Source organism: Quercus robur, chromosome 8 (assembly GCF_932294415.1).
Source record: "Quercus robur chromosome 8, dhQueRobu3.1, whole genome shotgun sequence".
Lineage (NCBI taxonomy): Eukaryota > Viridiplantae > Streptophyta > Magnoliopsida > Fagales > Fagaceae > Quercus > Quercus robur.
In genome coordinates, this window is record NC_065541.1 from 25,658,544 (window position 1) to 25,672,496 (window position 13,953).

Here is a 13,953-nt window from a genome sequence, read left to right on the forward strand (position 1 = left end):
CGAGTCAGCAACAACAATGTGTCCTTAATGTGGCTGTATTCCAATATTGACAAATGTGAGACCGTGGCAACTGGCACCTGGATGTTTATGCTTCTTTTCATTGGAATTGTTCTTGTGTCCTGACTTGGGAGCACTGTGAGTTTACGTTACTTGTGGAGTTTGAGGGATATTAGTTGGATAAAAAATTATGATTGGGGTGGCATGACTTATGCGACCCTTTTGCACTTTATGACTCAACTTTCTCGGCGTAGTCTTTTAAGCTTAGGAGGGGCACCATTTGTTTGATAGGTGAGATTTAAATTCTTAGTCAGGTGTTTTTTTGCAAAGATTATTTGTGTTATTATTGATGCGTACTATTTTTTTTCCGCAGGTTTGGATGTATGAATATTTTGGGGTTGGTCCACAACTTTTGGAAGATGTTGATGATATGTTTCTAAGGTATCTTTGCTAGATGCCTAAGTATCGTCTGTCAACACCTCCCAAGCATTCTTTGCAGGCTTGGCGGATGGTGATTGATGGCTTAGATGCCAATGAGGTGAGTTTTTTATTTTTATTTTATTTTTTTTGTTTTTTTTTCTTTGTTTGGGTATGACTTTTTTTTGGGTTCTTTGTGATGTTTAGATGTCCTTAAATCCTTGGCTTGGATGTGAGGAGCATGATGAGTGTGCGTGAGGTCAGGTGTTGAATAAATGTCAGGTGTTGTTCGAATGTGGCCATGGGAGGTATTGGTATCTTGTTGACCGGGTACTGGCTCAGGTTCAACACATATACCCTCTTGAAACGATTCCTGCCCATCCTTGTCCTTCTATTCGGCTAGTAGTTCTTCTGACTAATAAAGAAATTGCTCGTGCTTAGATTGGCCGCACTGTTCCCAAGGTACCAAGAGACTATCTTGAATTTGTCCAGGCTCACTTGCAGTGTTGCTTAGTTGACATCTCAGGAGCATCGGTGACTTTCTTTCTTTTCCAAATCAATTTGCATCATGACTCACATCATCATCTTTCATTTTCTTTGTTTTTCCTTTTGTGAAAATTTCTGAATGTTGCATTTTTAGGCTTCATCTTCTAGAGGTGAGAGTCCTCCTTCTAGCAATGTTGGTGGTCCTTCTAGTTCTTTCATGGAGACATATCCCCATTTCTTGACATGGTAATATAAGGTAATGAATTCTGATGGATCTTTCAGCTTTGTGGATCTAGAATGGCTAGAGTATACCTCAAATGTCCCTTGGATTGGCTTGGTACATTTCCAAATTCTTTAATCTCTTGTCTCAATCTTTGTCTATTCAGTTGTTTCTAAATTTGTGGCCTTATGCTCCAGGTGGGTGTTGATCTTGTGGAAGAAAGCATTCAGATGATTGGAGGCTTGTAGCTAGTGGCATGCATGCAGTCTTCCCAATATGTGCTTAATGAAGTGAATTAGGTAAAGGATGACACTCCCTTACTAATTTTTGCTTGAAATTCATAGTAATGAACTGAACACCTTTATTTAATGATTTTGTAGAGTAATCAAATTGTGAACGCTGAGGCCAACACAAAATCTTTGGAAGAAAGAATCAGAAACCTTTAATTTCAGAACAAGCAACAAGAATCTTGATTTTATTCAAGTCAAGAGTGAGAAGGAGACACAAAGGGTGGTTCTACTAGGGGTTGGTCTAGAAGATCTTCCCATAGGCAGACTTGAAGTCCGAATGATGCTTGACTTGTATTTTAATTTTCTTGCAAGAGACCAAAATATTCCTTAGTCAGATAATTTGAATTAATTTCCACTTTTAGCTCCTTGTCCTTAGATGACTTTAGCCTTGCTAGGATTTAGATGAGACAAGTTTAGAATTCACCTGATGAAGATTTGTAGTGTACAATTTGAACTTATCTGACCACTTTTGATTTGATTGTGCCCACCTGAATGAGGCATTACTGAATGCCCCTAGTTTGAAAATTTATGCATGATGATTTCTTTGAATTTTTTTTTTCTTTCTTCTTTTTAAGGAAAAGAGATGATTGATTTGATTTGTTTTAGAAAAGGGGATTAGGAATGGCCGAATGCCCCTAGTTTAGAAAATGAATGCATAATTTTGAAAAATTTTGAGTTGGTTAATTTCCTTTTCTTTTTTTTCTTTTTTTTTGCCAAATGCCCTAGTTTGACGATCAATGTGAACTTCTGAGGAATTTCATTGCACAACTCCCTTTTGGAGTGCAAAAATGGAGGCAAAACGGACCAAAAATGTGCACAAAATACAAAATTAGCCGAAATGCCCACAGGGGGACTAGGTGCCAATTGGCATTCAGGAAATGCCGATCGGCAGTAGAACGTAATTTAGGTTTTCTTAAAGATTCTTTATAGTTTTTAGAGTTTTATTTGTGTTATGGCTTACTAGAAGCCTTGCTAAGGTAAGGAGTGAAACCCAACCGTTTATTGGTATGTTCTTAACAATTATTTTATGGTTTTAATGCTTATGTTATTATTATTTTTAATTGATTTACTCATAGAGAAAAGTGTTTAGTTTTGTATAATTCTTTGATTTATCATGGACTCCGGGCACGTTAAATGCTTAGTATTCCCTGCGAACTAATTCACTAGTTTTGTTTTGCCTAAAATCAATCAATTTCAGGAAACTACCTTAGACAATTAATTCTTGAGTTTTTATTGTTAAATTACCCGAGTTAGATCATCCTTCATATGAAATTTAGTTGAGTTATAAAATAAATATTGTTAAGACTACTAATAGATGTGTTGTATGTGGATCCCTAAACCTTAGCGTCTCAATATATTGTTATTTTCTCTCAATTTAAATTAACTTTACTAAACCATCAAAAATATTTAAACTTTATTATTTTAGTTTTATTCTCTTGTGGTTTGCTAATCAATTCCCTTTTCCTTGTGGATTTGACCTTGAACTTACCGAGTTATTACTTCATGATAATCCTGCACTTGGGAGCATTATTTAAGTCACAACAAGTTTTTGGATAATAGCTTAATTTTGCATATTTATATCATTATTAGAAAGAATTATCATACTTATTTTGAGTCAATTCATGCATTTTATAGTTGGTTTTGGAATAATACTGAATAATCAATTTTGTAATTAATTGAATTTTAATGTGTGAATTTGTCTTTTGTAGGAAAATGAAATTAAATAAGTAGATTTGTGCAAAGAAAAAAGCTAATGGACTTTACTTTTACTAAGGCCATGATGAAGTCAAAAAGGCCAACCCAATTAAATATGAGTCCAATTGGAGCAAGGAATCAAAGGAAATTTGCACCAAATTCAAGTCCAATTCAAATTAGGATTCCAGCCTGTGCACCAATTAGTATTTGAAGCATAACATTCGGCTCAGATATCCACTCAAGATTATTCAAGTTGGGCTAGAAATTTAACTTAAAAGGATACAACTTTGTAGTTTACCAAAAGTCCGAATTTTGAAATGGGCCGAAAACGTCTGTTAAGTGAAGCCCAAAAACCTGGGATTTTCTCCAAACAGGAATTCAGCTTGTAATAGGATCCCTTGATGTATTTAAAGGTTCTTTAGGGAAAAATTAAGGAGGGAGATTCCACAGAATGTAATTTAGGTTTTCTTAAAGTGTCTTTACAATTTTTAGAGTTTTATTTGTGTTATGGCTTCCTAGAGGCTTTGCTAAGGAAAGGGGTGAAACCCAATCGTTTATTGGTATGTTCTTAATAATTATTTTATGGTTTTAATGCTTATGTTATTATGTTTTTGATTGATATACTCATCTAGAAAAATGTTTAGTTTTGTATAATTCTTTGGTTTATCGTAGGCTCCGGGCATGTTAAATACTAAGTATTCCTTGCAAACTAATTTACTAGTTTTGTTTTGCCTAAAATCAATCAATTTCATGAAACTATCTTTGACAATTAATTCTTGAGTTTTTATTGTTAAATCATCTGACTAAGATCATCTTTTGTATGAATTTTAGTTGAGTTATAAAATAAATTTTATTAAGACTGTTCGGGTTTGTGCCATAAAATCCAATTTATTGGCATGTTATAAGTAATTAAATTGTTTAATTATATGAGACCATTTATAAATGAACTAATGGGACATTATCATAGTCCTTGAAATGCATTGTATGTGATTTATATGATTTAGTCACAGAAGATATAAATTACAAGTTCCTTGTAAACTCAAAATATAGTTCGTAGTCAGTGATGAAATTGGGTGTTTCATTTGTGAAGACTGTAATACATCAACTAAGATGGTTTGTCTTGATCATGAAAGTGGAGACTTCTGGTTGATGTGTTGATATGTCTTAAGTGTGTAAGACATATTGAACTGGACCGCTGTGAGATTAATTATTCAATTAACAACTATCACATGAATAATTAATCTCATGACTTCTAATTTTATAGACTCTCAATCCTGAGAGGATAGTAAACTCGATCATAAAATGTAGGTTACTTTGATATATCAAAAGTGAGATCTAGTTTAACAGTCAAAATCTCAATATGTTGGTCAATCACAAGTAGTGTTGAGAAAATACATATTCTCAAGATAGAATCCATAATATCTTTTTATAGAGACACGAAATATTCCCTTGAGATAAGTTTAATGGGAACAGGTTATTCAGGACTGGCCACTTTAGTAAAGAGTTACTAAAGTTCATATTGTATGAAATTAGATTTCATAAATATGAATAACTAAAATATTAAGTTGGGTACTCAAGGAATAAAATAGTTGTTTACAAAGTGACAGTTTATTATGACTTTATTCACTATGGATATTTCATGGAGGGGCCAATGATATCATATTAGAATCTTGGGAAAGAATTTATTCATAAGATCTAGAGTGCAATTATATTTCCATAGTGGTACTTGTTATATAATTAATGGTAACTTTGGGTTTGTCAAGAGTTGACAGATAAATCCGAGGCCCATTGGAGCTAGAGCCTTATTAGTCCCTTTGGTCCCATCCCCATCCACATACTTAAGCCCAATTGGGCTGGCCCAAAAGGCTAACCCAATTAGATAATTAGTTTTTATTTAATAAGAGTAATTAAATAAAGTAACTGCCAAAGGCAGTTAAAACGTACGTATGATTAAAAGAAGAGAAAATAGTTTTTCTCTATAGAATTTGAAAAATACATTTTTCATAAGGAAAATCAACATACACAAGAACTGATTGAGAGACCACTCATTTTGGGCACCATATGGAATTGGGATGAATATTGAAGGTATTCTCAAGTTTTGTTTTTGAATCTCACTACATCAAGGTACGTTTTCTTTTCTTTGTTCTAGAATTCAAGGTTACATGTTATCTCTCATGAATGAAGTAGATCCTTGTGTTGCTTCTGCTGTGGGTTTTATATGAGATGCAAAACTGGTTTTTCCAACAAAGACTACCAATAGATGTTGTGTGTGGATCCCTAAACCTTAGCACCTTAATATATTGTTATTTTCTCTCAATTTAAATTCACTTTACTAAACCATCAAAAATCTCTTCAATTAAACTATATTATTTTAGTTTTATTCTCTTGTGGTTTGCTAATCAGTTCCCTTTTCCTTGTGGATTCGACCTCGGATTTACCGAGTTATTACTTCACGACAATCCTGCACTTGGGAGTATTATTTAAGTCGCTGCAAGTTTTTAGTGCCATTGCTAAGGAATAGGCGATTAAAGAAGCGTTCCACTTTGTTTGGAGAGGTTTTTGGCATTAAATTTCTTCACATATTTGGTAATATCTCTCCAACTCTTTTCTTTTTAAGTAGTTTAGTTTTCTTTTAGAGTTTTTCTTTTATTTTTTACTTCTTTTTATTGTTAAAAGTATTTGTTTTGTTTTGTTTTCTTTTCTTTTTCTTTTTCTTTCTTGCTTTACTATTGCATGCGTGTTTGATGTCGTGATAGTGATAATCGCTTGGTTAGAATTGAGTTTAATAATTTGTTTAGCAATTTATCTGATTCTTTCACACATTTTGATACACTTGATATCATGGTGGACTTAGAGAGTAATCATGGTTATGAGAATAATTTAAATAATGAAAACTTCCATGCTCACCAACCCATTAGAACTCTCAGGGATTATTTGCAACCTACTAGGAGTAGTGTACCATCATGCATCATTTTTCCAACTAATGCAAATAGTTTTAATTTTAAGCCCGGTATGATTTCATTACTTCCTAAATTTCATGGCTTAGATTCTGAAAATCCTTACCTTCACTTTAAGGAATTTGAGGAGGTATGTTCTACCTTCCATGACCAATCATGTAATGAAGAGACCATTAGGTTGAAATTGTTCCCTTTTTCTCTTAAAGACAAGGAAAATACTTGGCCTAATTCTTTGAGACCTAGGTCAATTGGTACTTGGCAAGAGATGCAAACTGTGGGTTTTTTTTTATTTTATTTTTAAATTCCAATTCATAGGACTAATGCACTTAAAAGACAAATAATAAATTTTTCACAAAAAGATAATGAGACATTTTATCAATGTTGGGAAAGATTTAAAGATTTGCTTAATACTTGTCCACATCATGGCTATGAAACTTGGCGTATAATTAGCTTTTTCTATGAAAGTTTAACTCCAAAGATGCACCAATTTGTAGAGATGATGTGCAATGGAGAATTTTTAAATAAAGATCTTGATGAGGCAGCTGCGGCTCACCAAGCTCATCGCCCTCTCACCCATACTCCATGCTCAAAGTGGAGTGAATATAGGATCTCACCTATTCTAGCTCCAATGCTAAGTCATCAGCCTTGCTGCTAGCCTCGGCCCTGCTAGCCTCCAGTGCGGCTCTCTCCTCACCTTGAGTATGGTCTACAAATGATATTAGTTTGAATAAACTAAGCAACTAAGCAACTTTCTTTGAGTTCAAAACCTTGTATGAGGTAGCTTCCACCCATTTAGTGAAGTAATCTATAGCAACAAGTATGAATTCATGGCCATTGGAGGCTATTGGGTGAATTTTCCTAATAATATCTATTCCCTATGTAGAAAACGGCTAGGGTGAAGTCATGGTATGCAATGGCGTAGGTGGCATGTGCTTCAAATCTCCTTGGATTTGACATTGATGGCACTTGCGAACATGAGCTGCGCAGTCCACTTCCATGGTAGTCCAGTAATAACCTTGTATCATTACCTTTCATGACAACATGTGTGCATTCATATGTGGTCCATAACTTGACTCATGAACCTCTTCAATTATTTGCTGTGCTTCCTTGGCAGTCACACAAAGGAGGTGAATTCCATCATATGATCTTCTGTAAAGCCTTTCCCCACAAATAATATAATTAGTGGATAGCCTTCTGATGGCCAATTGGTCATCTTATCTATAGACGGTGGGTATGTCCCATCCTTGAGGTACTATAAGATGTCGAAATACCATTCACCTTCCCCATTCTTTCCCTCATCTTCTTCTATTGACATGTAATAAGTTGGCTCCTCTTTTTGTTCCACCACTATGGGTCTAGTTTCTTCCTCCTTAGGTCCATCCATCATGGAGGCCATTGTTGCTAAAGCATCTGCAATCTAATTCTGCATCCTTGGTATATATTAGTATTGGATCTTGTTGAATTTCGAGGCCCATTTCTGAAGACATTCATGATAATACATCAACCTCTCCTTCTTGATCTTCCATCTATTCTGAATCTGAGAAATGATCAAACTAAATCACCATATACTTCCAACTCTTTTACTCCAAGACCCAAGGCTGCTTGTAACCCTATAAAGAAAGCTTTATATTCAGTGGCATTATTACTGGTAGGAAAGTTGAGCCTACCAGAGAATGGGATGTGTGTCCCTTTTGGAGAAATTAGGAGAACTCCAATGCCACTTCCATTTTGATTAGTTGCTCCATTGAAATATATCTTCCATGATTCTACCTCAATCCCCATTATATCCTCATATGGAAAGCCTCCTTGGATCTCTTCAGCTTCTTTAAGTGAATAGTGGGCTAAGTGAACATCAATTGCCCTCCCCTTCACAGACTTCTGAGTCATATATTTAATATCAAATTCTGACAGAAGCAAAACCCATTTTGCCATCTTTCCATCTTGTACAAGCTTTTCCATCAAATACTTTAAAGGATCCATTATTGCAATCAACAAGACTTTGAAAGCAAGCATGTAATATTTGAGTTTGCAGGTTGCCCATACAAGTGCTACACATGTCTTCTCAAGTGGTGAATACTTCTTTTCATAAGGCAACATCTTCTTGCTAATGTAGTAGATAACATTTTCCTTTCTATACTCTTCTAGATATTGAGCAAGTAAAGCCCCCATTGTTGTGCCTGTAGTTATGAGATACAATAATAACGGCTTTTCAAGTACCGGTGGAACCAGTATTGGTGGCTTCAACAAATAATTCTTAATCTTCTCAAAAGCTTCTTGACATTGTTCATTCCATACTGTGGGCACTTCTTTCTTGAGCAGTCAGAAAAGTAGCCCATATGTCATGGTGAGCTGAGCTATGAATCAGCTGATGTACTGTATCCTTCCTAGAAATCCTCAGATCTCCTTCCTAGTCCCAGGAAGCTTCATTTCTACAATGGCCTTGATTTTGTCTAGATCGAATTCAATTCCCTTTTGACTTACCATAAACCCCAATAGCTTTCCGGATGTTACATCAAAAGTGCACTTCTTGGGATTCAACCGCAACTTATAGAATTGGATTCTTTCAAAGAACTTCCATAAGGCTAGTATGTGCCCCTCACGGTCTTTGGACTTCACTATCATGTCATCAACATAGATTTTTACTTCTTTGTGGATTAAATCATGCAACAGAGTAGCGACTGCACGTTGGTAAGTAGCACCAGCATTTTTAAGGCCAAATGGCATGACCTTGTAGCAATAAGTCCTCGATGGAGTAATGAAGGAGGTTTCGCCATATCTTCTAGAGCCATCTTTATCTGATTGTACCCTAAAAATCCATCCATAAATGATAGCAAGGCATGTCCTACTGTATTATTAACCAAGATTCTAAGTTTCCCATCCTTCTTCGATACTTGAACCACATTAGCTAACCATTCTAGGTAGTTGACCACCCTCAGCAATCCTGCATTGTACTATTTCTCAACTTCTTCCTTGATCTTGAGTGTCCATTCCAGCTTCATTCTTCTTAACTTTTACTTGACCAGCTTCATGGTTGGATTTGTTGGAATGCAATGTTGTACTATATCTATATAAATCTCAGGCATGTCTTCATAGGACCATGCAAATACTTCCTTGAATTCAGTCAGTAGGGCAACTAGTTCTTCTTTCTCAAAAATGGTCAGGGTGTTGCCTACTTGTATCATTTTAGGTTCATCATCAGTTCCCAGGTTTATAGGTTGGGTTTCTTCTTTTATAGGTTCTAAATGCCCCTGTTTTAATTCCTTATTATTAAGAATTTCTTTACCAATTTTAGAATTAAAAACATTCAAAACCAACAAATAAGCAGAATCAGAAATCATATTATAAGGAAAAGAGTTTTTTACAGACTCAACAGAAATTGAACCTATAGGAATACTATCACAAACAAACTTAACATGACTAGTAATACTAGCAGAAACAAACTCAATAGGAATAGAAACAATGTTTTTGGCAGGAGTGACTGGCTCGATGGTCTTGATCTTCTTGACAGGAGTGATTGGCTCGACGGTCTTGATCTTCCTTATAGAGTCCTCCATGGGGTGGGCGGCTCCCTCCCATGCCCAATTATTCAACTCAATTATGGCTTCAACGATGGTAGGCAGCTCCCAACGAGTTCCTTCTTCCCCCAGCATCACTACTAGGGGGTCTTCATCCATATAATCCATGCCTTCATCATCAATCTCCATATCTGTGGGCTTACCATTCACATAAGCATCGAAGCACTCTATGCTATCCATCCACTCACCAAACAAATCTTGCTTTCCTTTGTTGCTTGAATGGATTTATTGGGGGAGATATTCTGACTCATTCCCTTCCATTCTCTCATCTTCATCTTCAAGACTCTCTAATGTTAAGTTTCTGAAACTATGGATCATCAACTTTTTATCTAGGGTAGCCAATCTAGCATCTATGTCATCTTCCTCTTTAGTGTATGGTGTCAGTGAGCCAAGTTCTAAATTGTGGAATAACCCTAACTCAATAATTTCTCTACCATGCTTGTCATATCAGGGACTGGACCTTGAACTAACATCAATAATGCAGCTCCAATCTGAGGGACGCTTATAGGGGTAATCATCATAGTCTATATTATTGGCTTTTTCAACCTCCTCTCCTATAGCTCCTAGCACATTTACTAGCCTATATTGATCACTTCCGGCATTGCTTCCCATGTCTATAGGTTCAGCTTCAACATCATCTTCTATATCTCCATCATAGTAGTCTACATCATCATTATAGTCTTCATAGTAAAGCCCTTCATCTTCATCTTCTCTATCACTAGAGGGTTCACCCCAATCGTTGCCACTATATTGGCTATCATAGTCTTCACTATTGTTGCTTTCACTCTCACTGTTGCTATCATCCTCACTATCTCCATCATCGTTGCTGCTATTGTCACTACTATTATCACTCTTGCTATTGCTACCTTCATCATCATTATTAGTGGCTTCTCCCCCTTCTTCATCACTTGTCCTTGCTTCATATGGGCTTTTCAATGCATGTTAGCAAGCTTCCCAATACTCTTCTTCTTCTATATTGCAAATGGCATCTCGCAGAAGCGTAGTCATTGCATCAGGGTCCATGTAATCAGCCCAATCAGTTGGGACCCATTTTGTGTCTTCCTTCTTTAGTCTTGGAAGGTTGTTGTTAATCAAATAGAAGCTTAAACTCGGGCATCATTGTTCTTGTCTTAAGGTCAAATCTCGGTTCAGGGAATCCCCAATAGCGTTAACTATCTCCAGCTTTGACAAATTTCCCGTTCAATATTGGAGTATAGGGTTTTAAGGGTTCTAGGGGATAAGGAAGTCCCTTTACTTTGGCTCAGGCCATTCTCCTCACATCCATCTCTAACAAGTCATCATCAGTGGGCTTATACCCTAGCCCAAAAGGTAGTGTGGCAGTAGGAATTATTGGGTCTTAAACAATTGACTTTTTTACAGTCTTCCCCAAATTCATTCCTGGAAGGTAATTCGTTCTCCTCATCATTGCCACCACATTGTTGTTGCTGTAAGGAGCAAATTCCATAGGGATCTTCTCCTCTTCCTTTTCTCTTCTTTCAAAACCAGGCTTCTTAATCTCAAAGCCATCCAAGGTCAATGGCTCCTTCTCAGAATCAATACCAAAAATGGGCTTTGGCACAGTCAAAGTATCGCCATATATAGTAACTAGAGCTCTTTCATATGGAAACCAGACCTTTTGGTATAAGGATGAAGGTATGACCTCTGTGTCATGTATCCACGGTCGCCCAATGAGCATATTTAAGCATGAAGCTATGTTCAGGACTTGAAACTCCACCTTCTTGATCATTGGTCCTATAGTGAGCTACAGTGTTACAGTTCCCAAGACCTCCCTTTTACTGTTGTCATATGCCCTCACATGCTAATCAGTAGGCACAAAATCTTCAATACTTAGACCCAAGCAACTTGCCATCTTTAAAGGACACACATTTAAGGCACTTCCATCATCAATTAGAACCATGGGAATCCTCTTGCCTTTGGCATCTACAGTAATATGCAGTGGGTCATTGTGGTGCTTCCCTACTTATGGACCTAATCATAGCATTCATATCTTGAGAAGTTGTGGTTGTAGGGACTTGGATTTAGTTGAGAAGGTCTACCAGATTTTGATGGTGCTTGTATGAGGCCATGAGTAAACCCTATAAAGATTTATTGGCTTGAGTCTTCTATAGTTTCTTAAGGACCTCATCCTCTTTAGTGGGTGTTTGTTGGATGGCCTTGTTCAAGGCTTCTGTTGGGTTGTCTGTCTCTAAATATGGGGGTTTGAGGTGTCTCTCCCCCCTTATGATGTGGGCAATTTTTGCTGGGTCATTCTTACTGGTGTCTTGGGGTTTGAAGTGTCTCCCCCTATTTGTGGATGCTAAGCTATTTGATTGGGGTTCGAAGTGTCTCCCTCCGTACATGGGTATTGGGTTGCTTGATTGGGGTTTGAAGTGTCTCCCCCCATTTGTCGATGTCGGGTAATTTGCAGTTTTGGTTACATCTTCACTCCATATGTCATAACCTGCAGTGGACATCATTCCCATCAGCTCTTCCCATGTCATCATAAAACATTCAAGTAGGTCATAAATCAACTCAGACAGGTCCTCTTTACTTTCCTCTTCAGTCATTAAGCAATTAATCCTTGGTCCTCTCCAAAATTGTGGTTGGGCAAGGGATTATTAGTGATGCTAGGCCTTGTAGGTGGTGCAATCACCTTATTGTCTATTAGGTCTTGAATTGCATGATGAAAGCCAAAACACTTGTCAGTATCATGGCCAAGGCTTTGGTGGTAAGCACATCTCTTAGTCACATCAAATCTTGCGGGCAATGGGTTTGGGATTGGTCTTGGATCTAAGGGCTTTAATAACCCTTTGGCTTTTACTTTTTTAAACACTTGATTCACAGGCATATATAACTCATGAAATTCCCTCCTGGGCCTTTGAGGTGGTCCTTGTGATATTGGCACAGAGGCAATGAGAGCAATAAGTTGATAAGGATCATTTTTGTATATATTAGAAACTTCTACAATTTTAGAACTAGATCCTAAATTATTTTTAAACCTTGGTGGGTCCTCATTCTTTATAGTGCCATTATTTATTGCATCCTAAATTTGGGTTCCAACAACAATCAAAGCTTTAAAATTAGGAAAATACTAAAGAAGTACTAATGGTATACAAGTAATAAATTCCTTGCAACCATATTTAACTGTTCTTCTTCAGTTGGCCCATTCATCATCTGTGCAGCTTTGGACCTGCACTTAGTAATGAAGGTAGAGAAAGATTCTTTCGGTTCTTGCCTCGTGGTCTCGAGATCTCTCCTTGTTATATCCACTTCTATGTTGTATTTATATTGGTTGTGAAACTCATGGCAGATGTCCTCACAACTCCTTGCTCTAGTATCATCTAGTTGAGGAACCACCTAAAAGAGGCTCCAGTTAGGGTGTTTTGGAACATCTGAGCAAGTAGTTCTTCAATTGCTCCTAGGGGCTGCATGGCTCTCATATACATATTCAAATGGGACTTTGGGCAACCAATCTTGTCAAACTTGTCCAAGGTTGGCATCTTGAACTTGGGAGGCAATCTTACATCGGGGAAAAGTGAGAGTAATTGGTAGTCCATAAGGTCCTTCATCTTGCGAGCTCTCTTGATTATCTCTTCCATCTTTTTTATCCTCTCGTTGATCTTCTTCTCACTCTCCATGGTTGGAGGATTATGGTCAGCCTTTTCCTCTTCTTGGTTACTCTTTAAGTTCTGAAACTGTTGCACAATAAGGTTCATGTCCTCCCTCAACTAGATTTGACTAGCTACCATGGTGTTGAGTTCTTGAGTGTTCATAGGTTCTTTAGTGTTCGGATGTTCTCCCTTTTTCGCATTAGTGTTAGGAGTTTCAAACTTCTTGTGACTTGAACTATCTTGTAAGTTGAATATGGGATTGTGATGTTGCAGTAGCAGAGTGTCTTCTATGCTCACGGACTTTAGTACTGTGATAGGAGTGATGGGCTTGGAATTGGAGCTACTAGCTTGAGTGTTAGCCTTGGGTTCTCTTTGAAGCCTTCCTTTAGATCTTGGCCAAATTCTCTCCTAAGAAAAGGCTTGGTTAGGTCAATCAAAGCTAAGTCCCTATCTACATCAATCAATCAATCAACCAAACAAACACACACAACATGCAATGCAATTTTAACATGGACCGGCCTAAGGGTAGGTTCTAAGTCATTACATTGTAGGGTGGGTTTGTTGTTTTATTGTTTCCCATAGCTAGGACGTTACACCTCCCAACTTGTAATGTAATGAATATTGCATTGGTCCGAACGGCATGGTTTATCCTTTATAGTCAACAAGAAATGATCCAGTAACTTTGGGCTTTGAGTTGGTGAGTTT

General features: G+C 37.0%; 2 protein-coding genes and 1 non-coding gene across 3 annotated transcripts; all 3 read right to left on the reverse strand.

Moving 5' to 3' along the window:
• Positions 1 to 6,384: 6,384 nt before the first annotated feature.
• On the reverse strand, positions 6,385 to 6,491 carry LOC126698002 (small nucleolar RNA R71). The gene has a single exon (XR_007646364.1). It is a non-coding gene; the product is annotated as a small nucleolar RNA R71 (small nucleolar RNA).
• A 1,119-nt stretch (positions 6,492 to 7,610) lies between these two features.
• On the reverse strand, positions 7,611 to 8,231 carry LOC126696093 (uncharacterized). Its single transcript, XM_050392872.1, has one exon. It carries the CDS (start codon positions 8,229 to 8,231, stop codon positions 7,611 to 7,613), a length of 621 nt encoding a protein of 206 aa, XP_050248829.1.
• A 1,853-nt stretch (positions 8,232 to 10,084) lies between these two features.
• LOC126696094 (stress protein DDR48-like) lies at positions 10,085 to 11,384 on the reverse strand. Its single transcript, XM_050392873.1, has 2 exons — positions 11,008 to 11,384; positions 10,085 to 10,565 (listed from the first exon to the last, which is right to left on the reverse strand). Exons 1-2 carry the CDS (start codon positions 11,382 to 11,384, stop codon positions 10,085 to 10,087), a joined length of 858 nt encoding a protein of 285 aa, XP_050248830.1.
• Between the last annotated feature and the right edge of the window lie 2,569 nt (positions 11,385 to 13,953).